The following is a 26,589-nucleotide window of genomic DNA, read 5'->3' on the forward strand; positions in this document are numbered from 1 at the left end:
GCCAGTGACTGGACGCCAGACGCTTCCACTCATGACCCTGCCGGCGCATTGAATTGCGATAGGATAGATCGGACGAACTTCCACTGCTTAGGTTATATGGGTTGGAAGGGGTTCCCAGCATCACCAACACAACCAAAATAGATGGTCTTCCTGAAGCGAGCGGGCTTTTACCTTTGGCTTTAGTATCACCACGCCAATCTGTAGGACAACGAAAGGCCTTATCCATAGAGTCTCCATTTTCCAACTTCTTTCATTCCTTCATTTCGGTCCTTCCAAACCATCTGCCCTTCTTTTTTACCTTAGCGGCCGTACGACCCGCGCGCTGCTACCTAGATTTCCTGCCCGACCTCCATTTCTTGAATTGAACCCGCCCAAGGCGTATATATCCTGCCATAATCTGCGCTGCGCCTGGGCAATTCGAACACCATTCTGTTCGTTGCTCAGTAGCACAGACGTTCAAAATGCCGATACGGTTTGCCCCGCGGCGCGTCTCCTCCTCCTCGTGGCCATTGGGATTTTCGCCCTCTTCACCCTTTTCTTCACCCTGCCCAGCGCCATCCCGACAGGGCCGAGCCTTTCCAAGTCGATCGCCGAACATAAGCCATCGATTCCTAAGATCCCGAAGCTCCAGGAATTCAAAGACACCTTATCGACGAGTCTCCTCAAGCCGTTCAAGCCCGCTGTCCACCCGCCCCTCCAGGCTAACTCGACCGATGGCGACAGTTCGTGGTATTCGAACTGGAACTGGCTCAGGCCCTTCTCTTCCTCGGTCACTCTCGATGAAAACCGCTCGCTGCTTCCGCCGCTGAAGAAGCGGACTCCGATCTACTGCTACTACGACACCACGATTCCGAGGGAGAAGGAGACAAAGGAGGCCGAGAGCGCGCTTCTGCTGACATGGCGACGGGCTTGGTGGGCGCAAGGCTTCAAGCCTGTAATACTCGGTGCCGGAGAGGCCATGACCAATCCATTGTACGATGAACTGCAAAGAAAAGAGGTCGAGCCCAAATTCAAGACCAACATGATGCGCTGGTTAGCTTGGGAGAACATGGCTGGAGGCATGCTGTCGGACTACTTGACCCTCCCCATGGGCGCGCGAGAGGAGCCCCTGTTGACATATTTACGGAGGGGCGAGTATCCTGACCTGACGAGGTGGGAAGGCTTCGGGAACGGCTTGTATGCTGGCCCAAAGAGCAAGATTACCGATGCCGTCACCAAGGCACTCCGAAGCCCCGCGAAGAAGGATGCCAAGGATGTGATTGATGCGGCACCGAACGACGCCTTCAAGATCGACAAGTCCCATGATGGCCTGGCCTACTACGCCCCCAGCGTTATCGATGAGGAGTACCCCAAGGTCGCAGAGGAGATCAGGCGGAACCGCGCTGCAGGTTTAAAGAGCCTGAACCTGCTCGTGAACTCACACCTTCACAACACATGGCAGGATCTTCACCCATTAGGTATTTCCGTTCTCAAGCCATTGCCTGCCCATACGACGCATATGATTGAGCCTGCGCTCTCCTTGGCGGACTGGCTCTCTCAGTGTGGTGACACGCCAGAGCCTACTACTTGCCCGCCAAACCTACCCAAGTGCTCCCCTTGCATCGCCTCTCATCCCATGAAGCTCTCTACGCCTGCTAGATATCGTAACACCTCCGGTCTGTACCACATTGGTACAGTGCCCCATCCGTTAACATTGGCGACCCTCGATTCCCTCAAGAACGATGTCGATGTTGCCTGGGTTCGCCGCACGATGGTACGGGACAATTGGCTGTACGAACTGACCAAAGAGTATCTCGGAGTGCCGCTTGGTGGCCGAGGTCGAATCCTCAAATTCAAAGAGGCCGTAGCCGATGAATATGCCACGGCCCATTCTGTCTGGCTGACGGCCGAACACGAGACGCTGCCCCATGACCTGGACTGGTACTTCGGTTTCTCGATCCCGATCAACGGGACCGACAAGGGCACGTCGGAGACGCCCGTGCCGGGACCCGAGAGGCGGCCCAAGAAGGCCCAAAGCGCCGACGACGGCCCGCCGCCCAAGGAGGACGAGTACAAGCTGGAGCCGGAGCTTCTGAAGCGGGCGCGAGACCTGGGCAAGAGCAAGGTCGAGAAGGACGTCACGGTCCGCAACGCCATCGAGGCCTGGAACCTCGCGGACACGGAGGCCTGGAAGTTCGTCCGGGCCTTCCTGGCCCGCACCCGCGTCGAGCGGCTCAAGTGGGAGGAAGAGGAGAGCAAGTACGCCGAGGGCGCCGGGAGTGACCGCGAGAGGAAACGGACGGCGTGGGACCGTTGGACGGAACGAATATGACGGGAATGGGATTGATGGATGGATGGATGGAGAAGTGATGGCTATAACGCACGAACACATACAAATGATTTGAATACTTATACACATACGGAGCGTGAAATTGTAACACCACACACGCACCCCGGAAAGGGGGAATTTGTTTGTTTGTTTCACGGTGTAAAACGGAACGAATATACCTTAGCCTACGGTTCAGACCCCTGTAGAACCGGAGCGATAGCTACTTATACGTGTACTACAAGTGACTGATGAAATTATTATCTTTACATTTGAAAAGGACTTGTGTAATTGTCACGGGTCACGAAATTGGCATATGTTGTCGAAATTTCATTGCAAACTTCCAAATAAGCATACTCAATAGTCTCTCTGTCTTGCTTACTTTTGTTACAACGGAACTGTCAATGACAAGCTTGTCTGGCTATATAAGCTCCTATAGCCACCAGACTTGTTGTCACATCGTTCTGTCTGGACGACGCCTCAAAAAGCAGACAATGCCCACGGGCACACTTTAGACTGTACATGCTACACCACGACTCCCGCCCGAAGCGCACCAGGGGGTATCTTATCAACCGCTTCTCACCATACTGTCCATCTAATGAGTTTCTTGTCGTCCCAGCCAGCGCCGCCAAAGGGAGGGCAGGAAGCAAGACCCTTTTATACGAAACGCCTGCCCAGGGACGAAAATCCATCGTTGGATTCATTCGTACACGTTCACACTCCCCTTAATAACAAGCGCTCTCCTAAGTGGAGAGCTTGCTTGCTTGTTTTTCTGTTTGCTGTACTCCATATGTTGTTGTTCTTTTGCTTACTTCCGGATTATCTTGAGCAGGGACGCGACTCGCGACTTCTTGCTGAGCCCGACGCGGTAACCCGGTTTGCCCGGTTGCTGCTGCGAGGGCGTCGCGGGGTTAGTAGTCTTCTTGGCAGCCGACGACGCCGCCGCAGGTATAGCAGCCGGCTTCTTAGTAGTAGTGCTGCTGCTCTCCGATTCACTGGCTTCGGCTGCTGCCACTGCCGGAGGAGTGTGATGTTTCGTGTTGCGGTCGACTTCCTGGAGCGGGGAGGCACTCCCATGGGTAGTAGCATCAGGTTCTGATGCTTTGCGCGCTTGATAGGTTTCCTCCTCGCTTCTTCACCGGCTCCTCGTCATCCTCATCCTCCTCCGAGGTGGTATCTCCTCACTCGCCGAACGCCTTGCTGATCGTTCAGTGGTCTCTGGGGCTATGTCCTCATCCATGGCCAGCGGGTCCGCTGTGCTCGGAAGGGTATTATTCTCCGTCCTTATAGAACAAAGCTCAGCGGCCTTCACCGGCGTATCAGATTTCCGCGGCCTGCCTCGCTTCTTCTTGGGCTTCTCGACGGGCGCATCATCCTCCACTGCATAGGGATCCGCAGCAGCAGGCGCCGCGGTCGGTTCTGCCTCCACTGCGCCTGACTCAACTCCGAGCACGCTCGGCGTCTGAGCTTGCGTCAGCTCATCGCTGGCCGAAGGCTGCACCGGCTGTTTTTTTTTGCGACCTCTCTTCTTTGGCGGAGGTTTCCCACCAACCATGACTGGAGGTGGATCTGGAGCCTTTGCGGCGATATCTGGGGTTTCTAGGATTTCCCTTTCGGCCTCGGTTGTTGTTATTGCAGGCTGGTGAGGATCTTGCGTTGGTGGAATATCTTGTATTACGTCATCATCGGTGGCGGCCTCAGCCGCTCCAACATTATTCTTAGCACCGTTAGATCTTCGGCGGCTGGGCCGCGGCTTGTAGACCTCCCGATGGAACCCCACGTCCTCGGAATCCCACCCTTCGTCCCCGGCCAGCTCGTCATCGTCGTCCGAACGTCTCTTCGATTTCTTCTGTCTCTTCGGGGATGGAGACCGTCCGATCGGCTGGACGCCTTCCTCGTCCACTCGAGACAATTGTCTCGGTAATTTTGGTGGTTTCCCCGTTGATGCTGGTTGTCCTCGCCATCTACTGCTGGCGGAAGTTATAATATCTGGGGATGAGGTCAACTGGGTTGAAATATGTTAGCTTGCAGCACCTGTGATTTTGATATTCAAGTAATGATTATACTTACGTCTACGATATTTTCTGTGATTTCTGGCCCTTCTTGATTGTCTTCGATACCAAGGGGCTCGTCATCCTCGAGAGCAGGCTGCGCCAGTTCCCAAGGCGGCCTGGGGCCGGACGACGCATACCTGCTCGGTGTGGAATAAGCAATAGTGGTCGCGCAGCTCGACTTGGGCTTAGAGGCAGGCGGAGGCGCCATAGAATAGTCGGGTGCAGCGACTTCACCACCACTACCACCTCGCCCGCTATTGTCATCTGACGAAGAAACATGGACCCTCGTGTACTGCTCCTTCTGGCTGGCGGTCAAGCTGCTGGGGCGATGTAGAACTTGCCGGTATCCGGAATGATGGACTCGTCGGACGCGATCTCGGCCATCTTCCCCTTCTTCGCAGCAGGCAGCCAGTCCGACGAGCTCCGGTCGACCTCGGCGACCTCGAGTTCCTCAGCGGGTCCGGCGTTGAAGAGATCCCTCGCCGCCGCGGCCGAAGCTTTCGAGACGCTGCCCCGCTTCCTCTTCCCGTACGTCTTGGTAGCGCTGCTGCCGCCGCCGGACTTGGCGGACCGAGTGGAGCGTGCCTCGTCTCCGCTAGAGGGGACGTCCCACTCGTCCTTGCCGTCGCTCTTGCGCGGCGTCGTGATCTCGCTCGCGTTGCTCACCGGCTTCCCGGATAGGGTCGTCACGGCGGCGCCTTTGTTGTTTTCCTGCTGCTTCTTCAGCGCCAGCTGCACGGCGGGGCTCGTGACGTCCGTGGCCGAAGACACGTTGGACGACTTGGCCGGCTTGCCCCCCGTCTTGGGCGGCAGCGACACGTTGTCCCCGCTGCTGCTCGTGCCGCCGCTTGCCTTCTGACTCATACGAACAATATTCTCTACGAGGTTGGAACGCTGCTGCTGCTGCTGCTGCTGAGCCATAAGTCTGTGTTCATCATGTATGTTCTCGAAGAAAGTGGTGTCCGTCGAGCCAGATGTTCGTTGCTGCTGCTGTCCAAATTCATGATGATGTAGTAAGGCGTCACCAATCTGATGTACAGGGCTCAGTGGCTCCATCTCAGGAGCCTCGACCTCGGCGTCTGCATGATGATGTTGGGGAGCCGTGGTGGGAGCCGGTTTCAGAGGACTATCGAAGTCATCGTCGTCCTCCTCATCCGAGTCCGCAATGACCCTGCGCGGAACCATCTCTCTCACACAGTACTAAACTCTCTCAATCTCCTATGGCCGTATAAGTATTGCTTCAGTCATGCATACCGGATTTGACTGGGTCGATTTGGGCATAAGATTGTTTGTTATTCTTATGTACGTAGAAAGCTCACTTGAGGTTAGCGCGCGTCTGCCACAGCGACGGGACGCGACAAGGAGTATGCAATTAACGCGTTTGGTGGGGCTCAGTTAAAGTGGCTGTCCAATCCCACATTGAGTTATCATTACCTAATCCAATACAGTCCATTCCAACGGCAGGGAAATCAACAGCAATACAGCAAGGCTTCATCTACAAGTGAACTTGCAATGCTCGATGGAGCAGGTATTGGGAGGTGAGGCCTTATTAGACAGTTTATGACGGTTGCCCATTGCTGCTTCCAATTGTACTGTATGGATGTAGAACGCTGCTTTCTATGCATCACGACCCAAATATACAACAAAGAGGTCTGTCTCTTTCCCCCCTGTAAGTCTAGGTATGACATGCCTAAAGGATCGCTGATACTTGGTTCCTCCTTGAGCCTCGTCATGTCCTGTGCACTATTCAGTGATTCATGATGCATTTATCTCGTGCGATTTCAAACATCTTATCTTGTCTTGTCCCCCTTATTTAACTTAACCCCTGACCCGTCGCCTCTTGGCGACACTGGGCGCATCGTCGCCCGCCTGCTCGTCGTCCTCCTTCCCCGCCGTAGCCTCGCCGCCCACCATGCTCACACTACGGCTCAGGGCGGGATGCCGGCCGGCTGCGCGTTGCGCTCGACCTCGCTGCGCAGGTCGCCCAGCAGCTTGTCCACTTCCATAAACATGTTGCGCGTCTGCTTAACGATCCCGTTCTCGTCCACCTCGTACCCGAGCACGCCCTCCTCATCGTCCGAATCGTCCTCGCCCCGCTTCTTAACAAACCCGGGGCCGAAGCCGCGGTCGGGGTCCGGCGCGTACATGGTCGCATTCGCGAACATGTGCACCAGCTCACGCTCCAGCTGCGCAATGTTGATGATTCCGCGCGGTGGGATCAGGTCCGCCGTAGCCGGCAGCCAAACGTTCATAGCGCTCGGTTCAATATCCGGCTGTGTCTTCTCGATGTTCTGTGCATGTCTCTGACCTTGGTGTATAGCTGCGCGGATCTTTTTCAAATCCATTGGCTGTAGCACAATTTCGCTGTAGTTAGGGGCATCCCTGACCTTGACCGGACCAGCGAACATGTTCGCATGCTTGTGACTCGTAACCTGTTCCAGAGCTTGGGCACTAACTCTGTGAAACGCACGAGTCCATAATACATGCGTAGGTGGTTCTGAAGACACCACTTCCTCCGGAGTCTCCTCTCGCTTGCGTTTGGTGCTCCTCGGGATCAACATTCCGCCCTCGCCACCCATGTCGTCGAACGCTTTCGGGGTTGCTTCCTCATTCTTAATAGCCCGGGCCGGGGTATCATGACCGTCTGTAGTGTCCTGTGGAATCTGTGCGCTTTGCGAAAGCCTGCTCTTTGGCCTTGTCGCTGCTGTGTCAATCTTTTGCATCCCATTCCGAGGGTCCTTCTTCCCAGAATGCTGCGAGGAAGCCTTGGGTAGTTGAGCATGTTGAGTGGGCGGGCTAAGTGGCTCATAGCTTGGGCTCGGTACATCAAAATACCCTGTCATCTCCATGCGAGGGGTTGCGGGAGTTGGTGTTGAAGTCCACTTGGTGCCATGACCTCGGATCACATGTGACATCAGCTGAGATCCGGATGGTGTATGAACAGGTGTATGTACAGCCGATGGCGTCTGTGAAGTGGATAGCACCAACGGAGCTTTGGTCTGCCCCGGAGTCTGATGTTGAGCCTGAGCCTGCTCTGTGCGGCCTGAAAGATGGCCAGGATAAGGAGGACCGCGAGGTTTTGCGGATGTGTCCGTCTGTTGCGGTATCGGAGTTGAGGGTGCCGGCGGTGCGAGTGGTTGATATTGTCTGGGCGGCGGTTGTGGCTGACTTGGTACCGAAGGGCGTTGGCTCGTTGGCAAAATTACACTTGGAGCACGAACTGGGGTCGAGACTTGGACCACCGGCGGAGGCCGAACTGCCTGCTGAGCTGGGTATTGGTACGCAGGTTGTGCTTGAGGAAAGTGTGGTGCCGGAGCCGGAGCCGCCGAAGTAGGAGGACCAGTCGTAGAGATAACTGGTGCAGGACGGTGCTGCGGCGGCGGCGGCTGTCCAGACCCATCCGGAGTTGCATTCAGGGGTAATGAACCCAAAGATGGCGGAAGCTGGCCAGCATGTTGCGGGGGCACCAGCACAGATTGAGGAGCTTGTGTTGTACCAGGAGTGGGAGTCCGGGCGGGTTGAGGTGGTTGGGTCACTGGCTGAGGAGCCTGCCGGTTTGCAACATAATTCGGTGGGTATTGGTGTTGTTGTTGTTGTTGCTGTTGTGGGGGGTGCCCAGCTTGTGCCTGGTTAGGATAGGCAGGCTGTCTTACGTTCTGCTGGGGAGTGTAAGGTGGCCGAGGCGACGGGACTGGAGTCTGGTGCTGAGGTCTATATGGAGGCTCCCACTGTAGAGTACTCGGGGTTTGTGGTTGGGGAGAAGGCCTTGGCCGGTGTCCCGGAGTCTGGGTCCTAGGCAAGCTCTCAGGACGTTGCAGGCTCTCCTTCAGGAAAGTGTGGTTGCGGTGAAGCAGAGGGCTGCGGGAGCCCATATGCTTGAGCGGCTTGGGGGTGTTGGAGGCCAGAAGATGCTGCGCTGGGCGGTCTCGGGGGATCACTAGGTCTGCTGACAGGAGTAGTCTGCCTCACTTCACTCGGGGGCCGCACATTAGACGGGGAGCGTAGGCGGGGCTGGCTGTACAGCCCTCCGATCTTGAGGCAGCGGAGACTGTGAGACCGGTGCCGGGGTCGCCGGCTTGTTGACGGCAACGTTATGTTGTTGTGATTGTGGCGGTGTTGGCACTGGAATCGGTGTCTGAGTAATCTGGCCATTCGGTCTGAAAGGTTTGGCGGTTCTGGGCTCTTCAGCAGAGGGCGCAGGTGTTCCGTTCGTTGCAGCAACCTTGCGCTCTGGTTGCACGGGCTGCTGGGGCTGCTGGGGCTGCTGGGGCTGTTGGGCAACGGCTCTGGCGCTCTCTTTCTTCTCCAGCTCCGCGACCTCGCGCTGCAAGTTCAAGATCTTATCCTCGTCCTCGCGGATTTCCCTAATCATTTGCTGCTTGTACCGTTCGTGTAGTACTGCGAGCAGTACCGGTACGACGCTGTCGGCTTGTTCGCGGGCATCCTTGAGTGTCGGCAGTGGAGGGCTCGATAGCTTGCGCTTCTTAGCCGTCGGCGACAGGCTGCCCGTGTTTCCCGTCGCATTCCCATTTGCGGTCGCGTTTTGTCCACCGGGCGGTACCGAAGCAGCCTGTGGCATCTCATCCCGGATGAGCTGAAGCGCATGCTCCTGGAGAGACTCGGGGCCCAGCCTCCCAGCAGCATAGCGTTCTTGCTCGCATATTAAATTATTATTCTTGAGCTCATCCGAAATGCGATTGAAAACGTCGTCGGCAAGGCCGTATTTACGCAGCAATTTGAATAAAAATAGCGACTCGAGGTTTGTGAATGCCGTCGAATTCATGCCTCAGTATCCGCCTCGGCCGTGGTCGAGGGGACCTTCGCGTCGCGTGAGAGGGTGAATCGGCGCCAGGATCTGATGGGTGACACGGTTAGAAGACGAGGCTGAGGGTGGATTTCGCGGCGCGGGGCGCTCAACTCCATCAGAATGACATACTAAAAGATGAAATTATGTTTTTTAAGGTCGATTAAGACTGCGCCGATGAGTCGCAAGGGAACAATGCGACATATGAGCCCGCTGGCGATGGATTCGTTGGCGATGGCTTCTTGCTTGCTATTGCAGCGACTGTCTAGAAGTCACGTGATGCCTGAGTTTGAATGTAGAGTGGAAAGGATATGGACGGGGTAGATTGGGTGGTGTTGAGTGTAGAGTGGGTGCCCGTGGTTGGTGTTCAGCAGGATTGAGGGGCCCTGCAGGCGGCTTGTCGGTCTGCTTGAAGAGCCCACCAGCCTCTCTAAGTTTTGGGTAGGTATGGTCATGGTGGCTTGACTCGATTAGATAGCTTGATTTGCCAATTCCACCAGGTACATAATCTCTCCAAAGCACTCTTTTGAGAGTATTGGGGGGAGGGGGACTTGATGTCCAAGATAGCTTCATGCTCAAAGCTGGTATCTTTATATCAATTGTGTCGTCAACCTGTCTATGGAAGTAATTCAACAGCATGATAGCGCAGCCAACGTAGAAAAGACCCAGTATCTTGTCCTTAACGCCGAAGCTGCAGCGTCACTCCGAGACGGCAGCACTTACATAAATGACCATATCAGTAATATAAAGATCCTTCTGGGGGAATGTGGGTCTGCATTACGAGGGTCCGGTGATATGATATCATTCCAAATTGTATTTATGTAAGAATGATTTCCCTAGACACAACAACCTTCACACGAAGAACAGGTATAAGCCGCAGGTTCGTACATCTCCAAAGGTAATCGCGAGACCCTGCATGAAGAAGCATCATCATGGCTGCTGATGCTTGGTAGCGCGTCCGCTGCAAAGACGAGCATATTCGAGACAAACCAGGGCAAGACAAGTAGATGGATATATCGAATGTGCGTGGCTTCCTCACAACCGGATACGGGGTCGCCGGACATGTAAACTTTACGCCGCGTCGTACTCGGAGGGTTCGTCCATAGTCGTTGACCTCAATAATGAGGATATTTCAACGTAGGCGGTCTAACCAGATTACCAACTCTCATTGACTCGTCATGCGGGAGTTGACTTTGGTATCTTAGCAAAGGATGAGGATACCCTGAAGCTTATCGAGTCACGCAGCGCTGGAATTTGGAAGTACGTAGCGAAGGCCTAGGGTGGTGCGGGCTGATCCTAGCTCGCATCCTAGCAAACGATCAAGACATCATTTGGGAGGATCACGGGCTAGGCGGCGGCTGAAATGGTAAAGTAGGTAATTAAGGACCTTCCTTGGGTGCAGAGTATACTGAAACAGGTTCAGATAATCGTTGGAATCGTTCGAAATGGGACCCCCATGAGAAGCAACCATCATGACCTATATACGAAATGCAATAGGGGCAAGTAATTATAGTCGGGGTGTAAATCGAGCGATGCGGGTTGCTACGGCTGCAAGTTATGCAGTGGCTGTTACGAAAACGTGTACACAATATAGACATCGAAACGCGCTGAGATTTCTCCGAACGATACTCACCAGTTATTGATGTCATCAACCCCGTGTGTGTGGTTGCAAGAGGGGTGTGTGTGATCGCGTGTAGGGTGCGCACATGCCTCGATGCCTGATGGCAGTTGACCAGAAGCCTCTGTGGGAAGCCCCCTCCAGCCCAGCTCACCTGCTGGTCTGATGCACGTCTTCCGCAATCTCGTTCCCACGAACCGGCCAGTGTCCGATGCAACGTCAAGTTGCGGTGCGAATATTATCATATGGGCGAGCAGGCATCGTGATGCTTAAAATCATGACGATGATCTTCTGGGTCTGGATAGGTCGGCACCATCGCACGGTTGGGGGAGATTGTTGATGGATCTCGTGTAATCAACCGTCAGAAGCAGAAGGTGGATGTGGTTCGCGATTCAGCCACGCCGAGAGAATGGGAAATAGGGGGATCAAAATATCATGGATAAGGCACCGAGTATGTTATGCAGGTATCGTGTTGAACGTTAAACATCGGATTCGGGCAGGCAGTGTAACAAACTATGTAACTGCAAGGGCAAGCTTTGCATGTAGCAATTTACACGGGCGGCAGAGAAGGGACGAGTGCAATTAAAGCCGGCCTCATGCGGTTTATGCGCGCCTTCAGGATCCAGGCCTTTGTTACCCTCCCCGCCGACTTTTTCTTTCAGGCGTGCAGCATGTTCTAACTTCTGACATGCACTACCTAATGCTGCAGTCGATCCCCTTCGATATAACTTCCTGCCCCACCGCTAATATGCCCCGTAGCCCCCTAGTTCGACAAGGTCTGCAAGAAGTAAAATAGAAGCATTGGGAAGACCGAGAGGAACAGGAAACGACCTTCATTTCACAAGTCCGCAACGGGACAGGCTGAGGGCAATAGTTGCTTGCACGTCAAATCATCGATCCATGGGATGCAAACCTTTGTTTCGAGCGGCGTGGCATTTGGAGTGAGGAAGGATGACGATCAACGTATTTGCAATACCCAAAACACACAACACCGTCGTTGATGCATATTGACTTTCGGCTGGCATGGAAGTCCATTTAAGCTACAGCAGGCCGGCTGGAGTGTAAAAGTTTCCCTGAGCCCAGCATGAGCCCGCCTCCGAGTCAGGCTCGAGAGAAGAAGATTCCATTTGATTCAGCTCGTTCATCCAGGGTTTGGGCGGCCGGCCGGCGGTTATTCCATTGGCACGCTACGATGATGAACGTTTGGTTGCAGTCTTGGACCCTTCTTTTCCGAATGTTTTAGCAGTGGTTAGTGAGATGCAAGTGTCTCGCTTGAGTTGCCTAGCCAGCCTAGCACCCTCAGCTTTGGCACCTTTTGGTGTGCATTGTGTATTGATGCTGCAGCAGTCGGGTGTGAATGGCGTTGCGGGCGGACATGCACTGCTGCATGTATTACTTTACCCCCCTGCTCCACCGCGATCATCCACCTCTACATAGCAATTGTACTATGTAAGTACTGTGCCTCAATAGTGGTACAGCACTCTCCAGCATATTAGCCTGGTGTAGATCTACACTGGCCAGGTTTATTATTAAATAAGACATTTGATACAGTTGACCAGGGAGGCTCTCTTGGTTCGATCCAACAAAGAAGGAAAACGAGACCTTAAGCGTATAGATCGGACGAGAATACTCCTAGGCGGGACCGGCGGACGGACAGATTGATAAACATCTGATGCAACGCCCTAAGGAGCGCAACTTTGTTTAATGGTACACGCAATTGGAAGTATGTAACATGCATGTAGTGCTGTAGAGCAAGTAGAGTGCCTGTTCTCAATGTCTGTTCTCAGTTGAGACAGGACCTGTGTGTGCCCATTGAGGAAAAGGAAAAGAACAGACTTGAGTGGAAGAGACATACGTACATTAGACAGAAAGACAAGACACACCACACCGTCCTGCAGCCTCTCCCCATCAACCCCCGTAACCGTCCAGCATCATCATCAACAAAAACAAGCAACCAGCAGCCAGCATATTCTTTGTTACAGCATTCAGATTTCGGCACGACCTGACCGTCCATTGCATTCTCCGGGCAAAGCTGAGAGGCTTGTTCATTGTTTCAGACGGTTCTTGCCTGAAATTTGGTCGAGTCGCTCGAGTTCCACATAATTCAATGTTGAACTGGTCCGCCAATTAATTCGCCTGATGCCCCCCTTTCCTGGTCCTGCTGGTCCTGCTGGTCCTGCTGGTCCTGCCACTCGCACATCCACACCCCCCAGTCAGCATAGTCATCTGCTTGCGCCTGCGACGTGATTGGACAACTGCCGTCCATCCTTTTCCTCCTGCTCCTACCAAGGTTGGTCAGGGTCAGCGATACATATCAACCGCCAATTCCTTCCCCCCGTGGACCCCTTCTTCCAGTTCGCTCTACACCCGTCCTGCGCGCTCTCTCCTTCTTTCTCCCTTGTGGCCAATCCAATACAATACATACAACTCAACATACACATACACACATATAACTCGGGCTTCTCACGACCCCCGACCGGTACACAGACGGACAGTTTCATTACAGCCGCCAATACGCAACATTCTTTGATCCAGTAGTGCCAACAGCGGCTTTCTTGGATCCCTTATTATTTACAACCGACACATCAAAATTACCACTATGCCGGATCACGTCACCATGAACCCCACCGACGAGGAACTCGACCGCGACTGGCAGCCCAATGGCCGCCGTCCTCAATCGTGAGTTACGCCTCCTGCCCTGCCGCTCATGCATCGCGGACCTCGGGCTGCGACAGCACAAATTGAGCGGACAAGAGACTAACAGCCTACGCCTTTACACAGCACAATTGCCCGCTCCTTTAGCGCAGAGCTTATGGACATCTTCCGGATCGAGAACAGCGTGGCCGACTTAGACGAGCAACTCAACAAGAGGTCCGTTTTCTGAGCTCAACGGCAGCGCCTGCCCTTGGCAACGATAAGAAACGCTAGCTAACTTAGGTGCAACCAATAGAAAGGAGAAGGTCACCACCCACACGTCGGAGCTTGAGGCTCTCGAGAAGCGCATCAAAGAGATGGAGGATCGCCTGAAGCGAAGCAGCGGATCAGGCCAAGCAGCAACAGCGGCACCAGGGAGCCAGCGACGGGCGGCCGCAAACGCCGTCGCCGCCGCCGACAAGGACTTGGCCGCCCAGAGATCCATGGGTACCTCCAGACCAGGTACGGCCAAACAGCCCCAGCAAGCACCAGCGCATGGAGGGGCCATGCCGCCGACTCCCACAGCCAGTGAAGGTGAATACGAGCTCGTTGATCCCTCCACAGCATTCGCCTTCCCCCAATCCCATCACTATGGCAGCAACGGTCTTGCGACGCAAAGTTTTACTGACATGGTTCTTGTTTATAAAGATGGTGACCGCGATTCTTAATCTGCTTTGTTCGTCTGCCCCTTCAAAGCGTCGACTTCTGCTTGTTGCTGCACAAGCTGTGCTACCTTTCCGTTGCTGTCCTGCGATGTTCTCACTCCCCACGGCGGATGCTCATCGGACTTTGCTGGACGACGTGGCAACAGACTCCCTCGTTATTTACCGAACATCAGCTACACAACTGGATACGAGACACAGATAAGTGGCTTCTTACGAACGAACATGACTTTTTCGATTTTTGGCATCAACATGGCGAGCGCACTCGACAGCATTGGCTGCTCGTCACACACAAACAAACATATACCCTCGTTTAACTAGAGAGAGACGATCCTTTTGGTCACCCGTGACGTTTTTACGGCGTCTCATCGTTCATATAATATTCCCTCGACAATCTTCCATTCACGACACGATTCATTCAAGCGACGGCCAACTCTCCAATGCCTGCCCGCTTTTTTGAATGAACACGACTTCGGGCACAGGAGCATGAGCTGTATGTAACGCATTACACAATATTCAACGGGGGGAGGGGAGTGGGGTGGGGGGATGGAGGAGTACGGTTAGCAGGTTCCCGTGGTAACCGGACAGGTGAATCGGCCCGTCGATGGTTACCCCAAGTACGATAGAACGAAGGCTTTCCTGGGAATGAGGAGAATGCCGCGGCGTTGGCGATACTACTGGACGCATTCATCATTTTATAGCACAGCATGTCATTATTTGGTGGCATGCTGTCGCATACATGGGAGAATTACGGATCATCCCACACTCAACTGGGTTCATTGTAAATACTGGTTAAAGAGCACAGGAGAGAGAAGCTTCCAATACATTTTCCTGGATACAATACAACAAAACAAACTACGTCAAAGTCTATGAAATGGTTGTCTATGTACACTCTACCCCTGAAAGTTTGTTCCCCGGTATAGGTATTTCATGCGTCGCCAATACCTCTCATCGTTTTAAGAGTATAATAGTAGCCCAGTTGCAGCATATGTCTACTGTACATAAGTATTTCCTTACTATTTTTGTTTCAAACGGGTCAGTGTGGTTCCTATACGAATATGGCCTGTCCATACTTTATCTGAAGTCTGAAACGGTATCCGTCAATAAACAAACTTTCCCGGGGTAACGCGTACCTACATGTGAAAGGGGAGTCGAAGTATAGGATAGTGTGCTCTCCAGTGGCCCAGGACCGGTCTGATTCGATGCCATGAAATATATCCGACTTCACGGGGCACATGCTCATCTTCACGAACCGCGGCAATTATGAGCACCTCAGTTTGCGAGACCGCGTGTAAGTAATCAATCACAAGGCATGGCAACTAAAAGGTACAATTTGCAAAACATCGCAAATGGTGTCTTATTATTCCTTCAACGGGCCGACCGAGTTGATCCGGCCAAATTCCTCCAGAAAATTACAATCAATGATCAAACCGTGATCGTCTAAGCAAATCGTCTCACTCCAGTATTAGACTCGAGCGTATCTCACCAAGTCCGTCACCAATGATGAAGCTTCTCACCCCCCTAGTAGCCTACACCATAATCTTCTTCTTGCGTGAGAAGGAAATCTTGTCTGGCGGTAGTGGCCCAGCTTCCTGTTGGTAGCATCCAGAGGCTTGGGTGCACTTCCGTACTTCTTGTTGCCCACATCGAACACACTGAAGCCTGCCTTCAACCAGATATCGCCGAGTATGCCCTCGGGAGTTGAGAACCCACCCAAGCTCTGCAGGCCAGCGTAGCACTGCCCGTCCATCCAAGGCTCAATTGGTTCATCCTCTCCGATGATATCACTGAGCGACTGGTACGCAATGTAGCCGCCGGGGACACGGCCGACGATGCGTTCACCTGTTGCGTCACCGATCTCCCAGATGAAGTCCGGCGGTGTCGCGTTGCAAGGGAGAATGTAGCCATAGGCATCTTCAGAGAAGTTGGCACTAGGTACAGCTCTGAAGTAATCTTCGACTGCAGAATCAGGGGCGTAGAGAAGAGTCGTGCCCGTGTCCACGATGACCGACTTGGGAGTGGAGAACTCATACCGGACGTCTTGGCCGGAAATTGCGTAGCCCGTCATTTGGACGCCCCAAAAGCCTTCGCTGTTGTCGATGTCGATGTACTGGATTTCTGAGCCATGGAGGCTATGGTCGATGTATCCAAAGTTGTATGAGCCTTTGTCACTGTTGTGCCTCAAGTCGGCAGTGAAGAGCGGGGTTTTTAAGACTTCTCCCAAGTATTGGAGGAGGACGTCCTGTACGGGCGTGGTTTCAGCAATGCTAGGCCAGGCAAGCCCCAGGAGCCCCGACATTTTGAATTCCTTGGAGAACTCGTCCGAGACCTCCTGGGCAGACTCGATAGTCATGTTGTTGATGACGACGCCGCCGAGAGTAAGAGTGTCCTTGTAGACTATGCCCGACGAACTAGAGAAGTCTCCGTAGATGATCTGCCAGGTGGTGTTGGGGACTAGTTCCGCCGTGGAAGACTTGCGTGGATCCCAGAGGGATTGGCCTTGGACCTCACTAGTAGCAGTGTCGGTCGAGAATACCCAGCTAGACAGAGAGATGACATTCGTTAGCAACCGTGGCCCTACTAGCGGACAAGTACGGGGAGTAGAGTAAGCCGTCACTCACGAGTCTGAGGATCCCGTATCAAAGTCCATGTAGAGGACCTGTGGAGGAGATCCGATACCGACAGGGGCGATGAAGTACAAATCATCCTCTTCAGCGATGGCCGGGTTGCTATAGGGGGAGGTGTCCTTGGCCGAGGCCTTGGCCATCTTGGAGGTTGCGATCTTCCTCAGCTTCTCAGGGACGGGGATGTTGTACTTGGCCAAGGTACGCATGTACTGAACACGAGGATCGACGTGACCGCGGCGCTTGAGGCTGGAGAGGACAGAGGCAGAGAAGGTAGAGTCACCGGCGACAGGGACAGAGGCAACGAGGGCGGAGAAGATGGTCAGCCACATGGCTGCCACCAGGCAGACATGTGTGAAGCCTGCCATGGTGGTCTGTCTGGTGTTTGGACTGGAACTGTGAGTGATGAGGTTGGTTGAAAGTGAGGAAAGAACTGACTGGGGTGAGGAGGGTGTGAAGTATGTATGTAAATATTGAAGTGAGAGCTCCAGATGTGCCCGACTTGTCAGAGGAAAGGGCAAACGAGAGAGGTTGGATTGACAAAGGGTCTCTCTCTCTTATAGTGTCTCAAACCAGTGATCTTGGAGTATTCAGATGTCGGACCAAAGGGGAATGAGGGCCTAGACAAATAGAGAGGAAATGCTGTGAATCGTTTGCCAAGTCGGTGCCTCGCATCAAACAGGATTGGAGGGGAGTGTTGGGCGGAAATAAAGGTGGGCTGGGCAGATGTCGTGCAACGATTCAGAAGCCGGTCAGAATTCAAAATCAAGATGGAAAGAAGCCTCGAATAGCTCAAGTACCTAGGAGGAAGGAGCAACAAACACCGAAGTAGCACGGCTACAGGTGCTCTTTCAAAGCAGGTACGGCTCCCATCATGCCATCGCCCTTCCATCCCGTCCCACCGACCTACCTATTTGAATACCATTCATTCAGGGCAATCGGGTGGTACACTGCGTGGCATACATAGATTAACTAATGTGCCTCTGCAGCCTGGCAGCTCTGTCCACAGCATTCGCTCTCGTGACATTTGGCGTTTGCCCCTTTGTCTGTTATAGCCGTTGGGCAGCCTGCTAGATCCAGGGTGAGGACCATCAAACATCAGAGACCCAGTTTGCAACCTGCATGCGGGATCGGCTTAGACGAACATGGCTCAACCAGTTTAGGTGCTTACAACATGTACTTTAAAATGAACATCAACCCGTGTTTGGTAGCTGTGCAGTAGGGAGATACAAGCACCATCAACGTTGGACATGATATCGAATAAAGAAAGGCTAACAGGCGAGCAGTACCTACATTATGTACCTCTCACCGACCCTCGTGCCACCATGCAGACACAGCTTGGTTGTATCAAATATCAACAAAGGCGACAATAACAACGATACCCATTCTGTCATCGTTGCGTACATGTTGGTTCTCGCTTGCCGAGTGGCAGAAGAGGGGTTAGTCAGAGTGAATACAGTTGTCACAGCAAATCATGTCATACGTCCACAGAAGCCAACTAACTCTGCTACGTTGAGCATCAAGCAAGGCCCCCTATATTGTATAGTCCTTGTGTAGTGTGGTAAGGAACAGGTGAATCTTGCCACTATCTAGATACTGGCCTTGAGCCGGTGCTACTTACTGAGTTTCCTTGCGTACCCACGGCAAATCAAGGACGCCGAGAAGAAGAACATGGCCCGAGTGCCGGGTGGCACTCCCATTACAAATACCGTATTTACGTGCGTGCCCGTCCGTCAGCCCGCCCCGTCCACCCGTCCCAAGAGCATCAACTCGAACAGGAAATCGTCAACGGCTAGCCACGTCGTTTGACACCAAGGGCAATCCCAACCTACGCACCTCTACTCAGGTTCACTGCATTAGCATAGCATATGTCGCCGTCCTAGCCCGTCTCACCGCCCACCGCCAATTGGTCCGATTAATCGATGGGCACAATACTTGGTCCTTGGCGTGACAAACAGCAAGTTAGTTCAACGAGTAGGCTTTTTCTGTGCGACAGTTGTTTACCCGTTGTGTACCAAAAAGGCCTAGTGGTACAGCGGCAGTCCCACTCACCTCTGGTTACCTCAATCTGGAGGCTCGGCCTGTTTAGGTACAACCTTGGCATTGGTCCTTCAGGGGCACAAATCACCGAGAAACAGAACGAACGGAGCAACCTTAGGCTAGCTCAGTTACTACCCGAATATGCCAAGTACCTATGAGAGAGAAATCTGTCTGTCTGTGGATGAATGCATCTAAAATTGTGTTCGTAAAAGTCTATAGCGGTTTGTTCTACTGTATTACAGCTCGTCGTGCTTGGGCTTGTTCTCCTTTTCCTTGTCCTTCTGTGCCTGCTCTGCTGCCATCTTCTGGATCATCTCCTCGATCTCGGCGGCATTTATCGTCTGCTCCGAGTTGGCGGCTGTGCCAGTCTTGGACTTGCCGGCCTTCTTGGACTTCTTCCCTCCCTTGCCGTCGAAGTTCTTGACCGCCTTCATGGCCAGTTGCATGCCGACCTGCTCAAGCTTCTTGGCCTTCTTGGAGATCTCGTCCACGGTGATGACTGGGTCGGCAGTCTCGGGGAGTTTGGCCTGCTCAGCCAGCTTCTTCTCCAGCCAGTCGAGAGTGGACTTGGAAAGCTCTGTTATCTCTTTCAAGTCATCCAGGGTATACAAGACTGGGACTGGACCACGGTCCTCGGGAGTAGCAGCAGTGGTTGTGGATGTAGTGGCGTCATCCTCGAGGTCATCAAAGTCGTCAGAGCCCTTGGAAGGCGCAGCAGTGACGGATGATGTCTCGTCAGATATCGCGGTAGCAGCACTAGCAGAGGCAGATGAGGACCAGGCCTCGGCCTCGGCAATCTGCTTCTGAATGGTCTCGATGAAAGTGGACGTCTGGTTGAGGGTACCGCGAAGTGACTTGACGAGTTCCGGTCGCTCAGTCTTCTCCTTGATTCGCTTCTCAACGGGTGTCACCAGATCTTTGAGTCCCTTGAGGCGCGATTTGAGTTCGTCACGAGTGGCGTCGGCACCATCTTCGTAGAGCCATTCGCTAACCTCGCCGGCCTTCTTCTCCAGAGATGCGCGCTCTTTCTTTGTAGAGGTGGCAACAAAGGACTCGCTCTCCAGAAGATCGCGGACTCTGTAGGTGAAGGCCTCGAGCTGGTTGAGAGACTCCTCACGAGCGCGACGCGACTTGTCTGACATCTCGAAAGCCTTGATGCGGGCCTTCGTGGAGCTGAATTCGGTCTTGGTGAGCTCGGGTACTCCAGCCTTCTCAAGCTCAAATTCGACAGGAACAACAACGAGCTGGGTCTTCTTGGGCTTGGCCGCATCTGTGGCCTCACCAGAGGCAGAGCTGGTTTCGGTTGATGTGGTGGTGCTGGACTCGATCGAAGAAGTAGTGGCGGTATCCGTAGAGGCGGTGGTGGATGCAGTCTCCGCATCTTCAGGGCTTTCCTCGCCATCTTTCAATGGCTGCTGGTCCTTCTTGCCGAACCCAAAGAGGTTCTTGACGCCATCCATAACAGAGCCCTCCTTGTCAGAGTCCTCGGCTTCGCACTCGACAGAGGCCTTCACTACATCAACTTCGCCATCCTCGCTTCGCAGCTGTACTTTAACCTTGAACTGGATGTCCTCGTTCTTGCAGCCATTCTTCTCCACAAGTTGTGCCACGGTTGCAGTGAGGTTCTTAGTAGTGAAAGTCTTAGTCTCCTTATCCACAGCACCATCGGCAGAGGGGATTTGCTGGTAGAATTTGACGGTCAAGTCCTCATGGTTTGTGAAGGTGACTTCCTTTGGCGTAGCACCCAAGATAGATCTCTCGGTCCACAGGCGCTGCTGCTGGGCCTTGCCCTGAGGGCTGGTCCACTTCATGCCGGCAGTGTAGCCCGCGGCATCTGAAATCTTGATCTCCTTGACGCGGAAGCTGGGGCTAAGGTCAGCAGCTCGGAAGCCAGCTCCAAAGACAGCGGCCTCATCCGAGTTGACGTTGCTACGGAGCTTGTCGTTACCAGCAATCTTCTCAAGCGCCTTCTGGACGAAGGGTGTACGTGAAGCACCTCCGTGAAGGATGATGGAGTCCAGCTGGGAGATACTCAGCTCAGCAGCGTCCAAAGCCTTCTGAACCGCAGCGCCGACTCTTGTGGCGTGAGCTTCAGCCATCTTCTCGAAGTCTGCGCGGGTGATCTTGTATTTGAAATCGATGTCCTCGTACAGACCCTCGAAGCTGCCTCGGCTCTCCGTGTTGGCACTAAGGATGTGTCGCAGTTTCTCAGCTTCCTTCAGGAGCTTGGCCGTAGCCCGACCGTGTTTTTGGACACTTTCAATGGTAACCGACGCCTTCTTGGCAGCAGGGCTTTCAACAAACTGCAAGACCATGTCATCCAGAATGAGATAGTTGAGAGCATCACCACCCAGAGTCCTGTCCCATCCATTGCCCATGACCTGGACTTCTTGGACAGTCTTGTTGAACTTGCCGACGTCCTTAACAGTGCGGGACTGGAACTTCAAGACAGTGGCCTTGGCCGAGCCGGCACCCATGTCGAACACCATGTGGTACTTGGGCTTTGCGCCTTCGTTGACATTGGGGAACTGTCTGCTGGTGGCGTAGTTGAGACCGACCGCCATGCCATCGCTAATGAGCGACAGGACCTTGAGACCGACCAGCTCGGCAGCCATCTGGACTGCGCGCTTCTCCTCGACGGTGTAGAAAGGGGGTACGGTGATGACGGCAGAGCGAACAAGGGTATCGGATCCAGCAAGGCCCTCGGCGTTGCGCTGGATGCTCTGAAGCTCCATAGCTAGCAGTTCCTCGACCATCCAGGCCTCTTCCTCAGCGCTGAAAACCTTGCTCTTGAAAGCGACAGTGCCCCGGTTCTTGTGCTTCTCTAGTTGCAGGGCAGGGTGCCTGGCAAGGTATTCTGACACCAGGGCATCGTCGGCGGGCAAGCCCAGGAGGGTCTTCAGGTTGGGGTAGACGTCGCTTGGGAAACGAGCCGAGAGGGCCATGGCATCGGAGCCATAGGCGCGTTCGGGGTATGCACCAGACTTGGGGGCATTCTGGAAGGGCTTAAAGGCGACGGCGGAGGTTTCCTTTCTTCTGGAGTCTTTGGTGAGGACGATTTCGAGGGGATACCGGGCTTGACCAGCGCGGCTTTGATGTATTCCGTTCCCAGGTCGACACCGAGAACGGCAGCTATGGCAGAGACATTTGTTGAAAACAGCAAGACCACGCAGAGCACAAGGCTGCGTGGTGATAGTAGTTTCACCATGTTGTGGGCGATGCTGACGGCGAATGTGTCGCCTGCTAAAATATTGCGAAACCAGCTTCGTGCTAACGGATTGGAGCAAGACAGGAAATACAACAGAGAGGGAAAGAGAAGAGCCAGGAAATCCACTCAAAGCGGGCTGTGGGACGTCTTGATCAATAAACGCCCAGAACCTGTCGTCGTAAGGAATCTGTCCTCTTGCCAGACGGTGTGAATAGAAGGATGTAGTAAGTGGTAGGTAATGCTTTACTTAATTCTGGACAGCTATGCAATCCCCCACCAACTAATTATTCACATTTACCAAAGCTTCTGCGATGCCGTCAGAAGAGGACAGCTAATGGTAAGGTGGGAGCAAGTCAGGACTGAGAGACCCCTACTCGGGACACAATTCCGTCGCTGATTGGTGCATTTCCAGCAGGGGGGTACAACTGGCCCTTTGATTCGACGCCTGCACTTCTGGCCTGCTTCCCGCTGCACCTCTAACCTACTCGTTTAATGCATCCGTGGACGATTGGACTTTGGAACAGGTATCATTTGATTAGAATGTCCTCGATTTCAAGTGAGCTGGAAGCATCTGCTGCACTCACGCCAAGGGCAATGGCTTTATTACACAAATACGCACAGCTGCACAGATTTACGTACATCACAAGTACCTACCTACCTAAGCAACCCACAATACCGGTTTGACTGGGCGGAACGATCGACATTTCATTATTGAGCTTCATCTCACAACCCAAAGTATAGGTATATCATCCTAGACTGAAGACACATTGCAAAGATCGCCGGAATCTGACATGCGCATGAACAATGTGTCTTTTACACTCGTATCAAGTAGGCACTGTAGGTCCATGTAGCCACTGCCCCTGTGCAACTCCCCGAGAGCCCGAAACAGACCACCGGGAAAGCGGGGCTTCAAGGTCCGGAGCTATTCAAGCAGGAGGTAATAACAGCTCGTAATACCGACCTGGCGTCGTCAGATCTGAAGCTCCTTCTCTGGTCATCATCCCACTCACTTCACTCTGCGCCAAACGACCATCTTTTGCCTTCTCGGCGAACAATTGACTCTATTCGAGACGACTGGCAGAGCGCATCTACACAGCCAATTGCTAACCTGTTCCCCGTGGCGCATACACCTAAACCAACATGCCAGAAACCCGGGGCTCAGTCCGGCAGCGCAAGAAGGCGGCGCAGGCAGCCGGCGAACCCGTCGTCGAACCCACGCCCGCCGAGTCCTCCGCCACCGAAGAAGCCGAGGAGGAAGTGATCCCTGAGCCCAAGCCCAAGCCCAAGCCGACGCCCAAGGCCCGCCTCCAGACCGAAGACGAGGACCAGGATGGCTACACGCCCTGGCTCGACATCCTGCGCGTCATCACCTTCCTCCTCCTGGCCTCGGCGTCACTGAGCTACCTGATCTCGAGCGGCGAGAGCTTCACCTGGGGGATGAAGCACCCGCCCAAATACATGCAGATGAATTGGTGGAAATCGCATTTTGTACGTTTTTTGCCTTTCTCCTTATGGCCACGAGGGGGGCTTCCAAACTACAAGAATGTCACTGACCCGGCTGCTACGAGCAACGATAGGCATCCCCTCTGCACCTGACCCTCGAGGAGCTCGCCCAGTTCGACGGCCGCAACCCCGAGTCCCCCATCTACCTCGCCATCAACGGCACCATCTACGACGTTTCGGCGAACCGGCGCACCTACGGGCCCGGCGGGTCGTACAACATCTTCGCCGGCGTGGACGCGTCGCGCGGCTTCGTGACGGGCTGCTTCGCCGACGACAGGACGGCGGACCTGCGCGGCGTCGAGGAGATGTTCCTGCCCGTCGACGACCCGGCCTTCGACAACAAGCACTTAAACGTGGCCCAGCTCGCCGAGATCAAGCGGGTCGAGCGCGAGGAGGCCGAGCGCAAGGTCTTCGAGGCCCTCGAGCACTGGGCCAACTTCTTCGCCCGCAGCGACAAGTACCACAAGGTCGGCACCGTCAAGCGCGAGCCCGACTGGCTCGAGAAAGAGCCCCGCAAGAAGCTGTGCGACGCCGCGCAGCAGCAGAGGCCCAAGAGGAAGGTGCCTGGGCAATAAGAGTAAAGAGACAGAATACCACCAAAAAGGGGCTCAATTTTGAAGTAAAAACGATCTTGAACAGATATATAGCGCGAGTATCAGGCTTGTTTGTTCGAAAGGTTTCTCAGGATCAGTTGTTCATCTTCAGTGTATAACTAAAGGATGGTGGAAAATCAGGCTTTCGACGGGCGTAATCAGATGACGGGATGTGAGTGTACATCAGGCCGACACTGTTGGAGGTGACTTTTGTTCTATCGCTTATGGTTTGTGGCAGCGGTATTCGTACGTACAGCCATGTTTGTAAGGCCGAAGAGTGCGTTTCGTAGTATTGTGTTTCGACTTTCACTTGGAAGTAGATGAAGAAAGGCAGGGTATGTGAATGCCGGGCCTTCTAGATACTCGCGTCTGTCTATTACCCCTAACTACTTAGGACAATGACAGAAAGGGATTGCGGCCCATCCAAGAGCTGGTACAGGTGTAGTCGTGTCCATCAAGAACATGGCCAAGTCTAGCCATTTCACAAGGTCACAAGACATATGAATATACTACCATATTGACGAGCTGGTCAAGTAGTCCTCCAAACAGATATTATATCCACCAGCGCCTCAGCAAAAATACGAATGATGTTATATTTAGGCAAAAGCCGCTTTATTGCACGTTGGAGTATAATATACCAGACCAGAATGACGAGGAGTGCTCAAGGCACCACAAGTATTTACCTTTCCTCCAGATAATGACCCAAAACTGCAGGCTGGTCGATCTCACATGCGTGGTCAGGCCAAGACTTGGCCAAGGGAGGGACGGGGTGTGAGTTCGATCTGGTCGAGGGTAGCTAGCACATCTCCCAGCGAAGCGCCGCAGGTCCAAACTGCGGCGCATTAGTTCTTCCTTGTCTTTTGTAGGCATCTTCTCATTGATGCTAAGGGGCACGGCATAATAGCATTTTCCAACACCAAGTTACTATCATCCAGAGTGCGTACGTAGAGCCACTTATACCTCCGCCATCCCATGTCAAATTAGTTCACGAAATCAAACATCAGCAAAAGGCAAAGCCAGAAGCCACACAGCCGAGGAATAGAGAGAGCAAGATTTTGTGTATGTGAATGTATATTATAAAAACAGGTATAGATCCGACGTTTAAGATCTCTAGGGTATAGGAGCTTGATGATGACGACGATGAACGCATGCGTAAGAGAACGAATAAACAGCACGCAACATCTTCCTTCAGCAAATTGCCTCTTTCTCTCTTTCTCTCTTCATTCTCTCAAAAAACATCCACCACTGGAACCGGAATAAAGCTTGGTGTCGTTCCAGATGATCCCCCAGGAAACCTGTTTCCATGTGTACAAGAAGCTTTCTCCTTTCATTATATATATCTTCAACTCATCAACAACAACGCCTCTCTGCTATGGCGAAACCCGGCGAGGGCGGCTTGGCGTTGATAAGTACCGATTAAGGCATCAGCGTAGCATTGCCCAGATAAATCCGGGCGCTTGCATGTTGTTATTAGAGCCCTCGCCAGGTGTAACAGCTTGCTGTTGTTGTTGAAGTTGTTGGGTATGTATGTTCTTTTTCTTTTCTCTTTTATTTCGCTCGAATGCCTCAAATATTCGCGTCGACAACCGTTCAGAGCATGAACGAAGCGGCAGCCATGGCGAGCAGGCTGAGCGCAGTGGAGATGGTAGCAGTGGAAGCGCCAGCAGTAGTAGGGGTTGAGGTCTGCGAGCCGGGTGCGGATCCAGAGCCAGTGCCGGAACCAGTACCAGCGCCAGTGCCAGTGCCGCTGCCGCTGCCACTGCCGGAACCAGAGCCAGAGCCGCTGCCAGAGCCAGAGCCGCCAGTAGAGTTGCCGCCGGCAGAACCACCAGCAGGGGTAGGAGGGGAAATGTTGGCAGTGGCCTTCTTGGCGAGAGCCTTGTAGTTGGCAAGAGAGCGAGTGGCGTTGGCAGAAGTGCTGAAAAGGGTTGAAAGTTAGCTTCGTATGTTCCGGTACTAGTGGTGGCTCTTACAACGGGGCGGGATTCAACTTACTTCTCGTTCAGGACCATGACCATACCAGCCTGGCAATGCTTGCCCTGGGAGCAGTAGAACCACATGGGCTTCTCATCGGCGACCATGATGGTATAGGTGGGCAGCATGCCCATGGCCTTGCTGGCGGCGACGGGCTGGAAGCCCGAGAAGATGCCCTGGGCCGCCTTGCCTCCGGTGGAGTTGCCGGCGGCGGCCGCCATGGACATGGGCATGCAGGGCTGGTCGAAGGTGGACTGGACCACGCTGTGGTTGCCGCCGCGGAACTGGAACTGGACCATGTCGCCCTTGGCCGCCTTCAGGTTGTCGGGCATAAAGATGAGCGAGTTATTCGTCGACGCGACCGACACCACGTGCACCTTCTGTGCGGTAGCCAGGCCCATCAGGGCGGAGAGAGCAAAAGTCGTGAACTGCATCTTGACTAATAATAGGTATATATAAAAGGTAGAGGGTTAAGTGGCAGAAGTTATAGGAGAGAGCGTGTCGTGTAAT

At 53.7% G+C, this 26,589-nt stretch overlaps 8 protein-coding genes across 8 annotated transcripts; 3 read left to right on the forward strand and 5 right to left on the reverse strand.

Moving 5' to 3' along the window:
• Positions 1–141: 141 nt before the first annotated feature.
• PG994_001337 (uncharacterized protein) lies at positions 142–2,311 on the forward strand (the record flags this gene model as incomplete). The annotated part of the gene is made up of 2 exons (XM_066852746.1): positions 142–182; positions 448–2,311. 2 exons carry the CDS (start codon positions 142–144, stop codon positions 2,309–2,311), a joined length of 1,905 nt encoding a protein of 634 aa, XP_066720887.1.
• Positions 2,312–3,113: 802 nt separating this feature from the next.
• Positions 3,114–5,544, reverse strand: PG994_001338 (uncharacterized protein; the record flags this gene model as incomplete). Its single annotated transcript, XM_066852747.1, has 4 exons — positions 3,114–3,415; positions 3,491–4,310; positions 4,376–4,679; positions 4,730–5,544. The coding sequence occupies 4 exons, from the start codon at positions 5,542–5,544 to the stop codon at positions 3,114–3,116; spliced, it is 2,241 nt and encodes a 746-aa protein (XP_066720888.1).
• A 743-nt stretch (positions 5,545–6,287) lies between these two features.
• PG994_001339 (uncharacterized protein) lies at positions 6,288–9,142 on the reverse strand (the record flags this gene model as incomplete). Its single annotated transcript, XM_066852748.1, has 2 exons — positions 6,288–8,319; positions 8,409–9,142. 2 exons carry the CDS (start codon positions 9,140–9,142, stop codon positions 6,288–6,290), a joined length of 2,766 nt encoding a protein of 921 aa, XP_066720889.1.
• Positions 9,143–13,398: 4,256 nt separating this feature from the next.
• PG994_001340 (uncharacterized protein) lies at positions 13,399–14,143 on the forward strand (the record flags this gene model as incomplete). Its single annotated transcript, XM_066852749.1, has 3 exons — positions 13,399–13,460; positions 13,563–13,652; positions 13,732–14,143. The coding sequence occupies 3 exons, from the start codon at positions 13,399–13,401 to the stop codon at positions 14,141–14,143; spliced, it is 564 nt and encodes a 187-aa protein (XP_066720890.1).
• A 1,507-nt stretch (positions 14,144–15,650) lies between these two features.
• PG994_001341 (Endothiapepsin) lies at positions 15,651–17,129 on the reverse strand (the record flags this gene model as incomplete). Its single annotated transcript, XM_066852750.1, has 2 exons — positions 15,651–16,677; positions 16,759–17,129. The coding sequence occupies 2 exons, from the start codon at positions 17,127–17,129 to the stop codon at positions 15,651–15,653; spliced, it is 1,398 nt and encodes a 465-aa protein (XP_066720891.1).
• Positions 17,130–19,037: 1,908 nt separating this feature from the next.
• On the reverse strand, positions 19,038–22,009 carry PG994_001342 (uncharacterized protein; the record flags this gene model as incomplete). The annotated part of the gene is made up of 2 exons (XM_066852751.1): positions 19,038–21,844; positions 21,874–22,009. 2 exons carry the CDS (start codon positions 22,007–22,009, stop codon positions 19,038–19,040), a joined length of 2,943 nt encoding a protein of 980 aa, XP_066720892.1.
• Positions 22,010–23,149: 1,140 nt separating this feature from the next.
• PG994_001343 (heme steroid binding domain-containing protein) lies at positions 23,150–24,087 on the forward strand (the record flags this gene model as incomplete). Its single annotated transcript, XM_066852752.1, has 2 exons — positions 23,150–23,497; positions 23,587–24,087. The coding sequence occupies 2 exons, from the start codon at positions 23,150–23,152 to the stop codon at positions 24,085–24,087; spliced, it is 849 nt and encodes a 282-aa protein (XP_066720893.1).
• Positions 24,088–25,695: 1,608 nt separating this feature from the next.
• Positions 25,696–26,513, reverse strand: PG994_001344 (extracellular serine-rich protein; the record flags this gene model as incomplete). Its single annotated transcript, XM_066852753.1, has 2 exons — positions 25,696–26,023; positions 26,101–26,513. The coding sequence occupies 2 exons, from the start codon at positions 26,511–26,513 to the stop codon at positions 25,696–25,698; spliced, it is 741 nt and encodes a 246-aa protein (XP_066720894.1).
• Between the last annotated feature and the right edge of the window lie 76 nt (positions 26,514–26,589).

Source organism: Apiospora phragmitis, assembly GCF_038363925.1.
Source record: "Apiospora phragmitis strain CBS 135458 chromosome Unknown utg000002l:1.0-5516284.0:1.0-5523493.0, whole genome shotgun sequence".
Classification (NCBI taxonomy): Eukaryota; Fungi; Ascomycota; class Sordariomycetes; order Amphisphaeriales; family Apiosporaceae; genus Apiospora; species Apiospora phragmitis.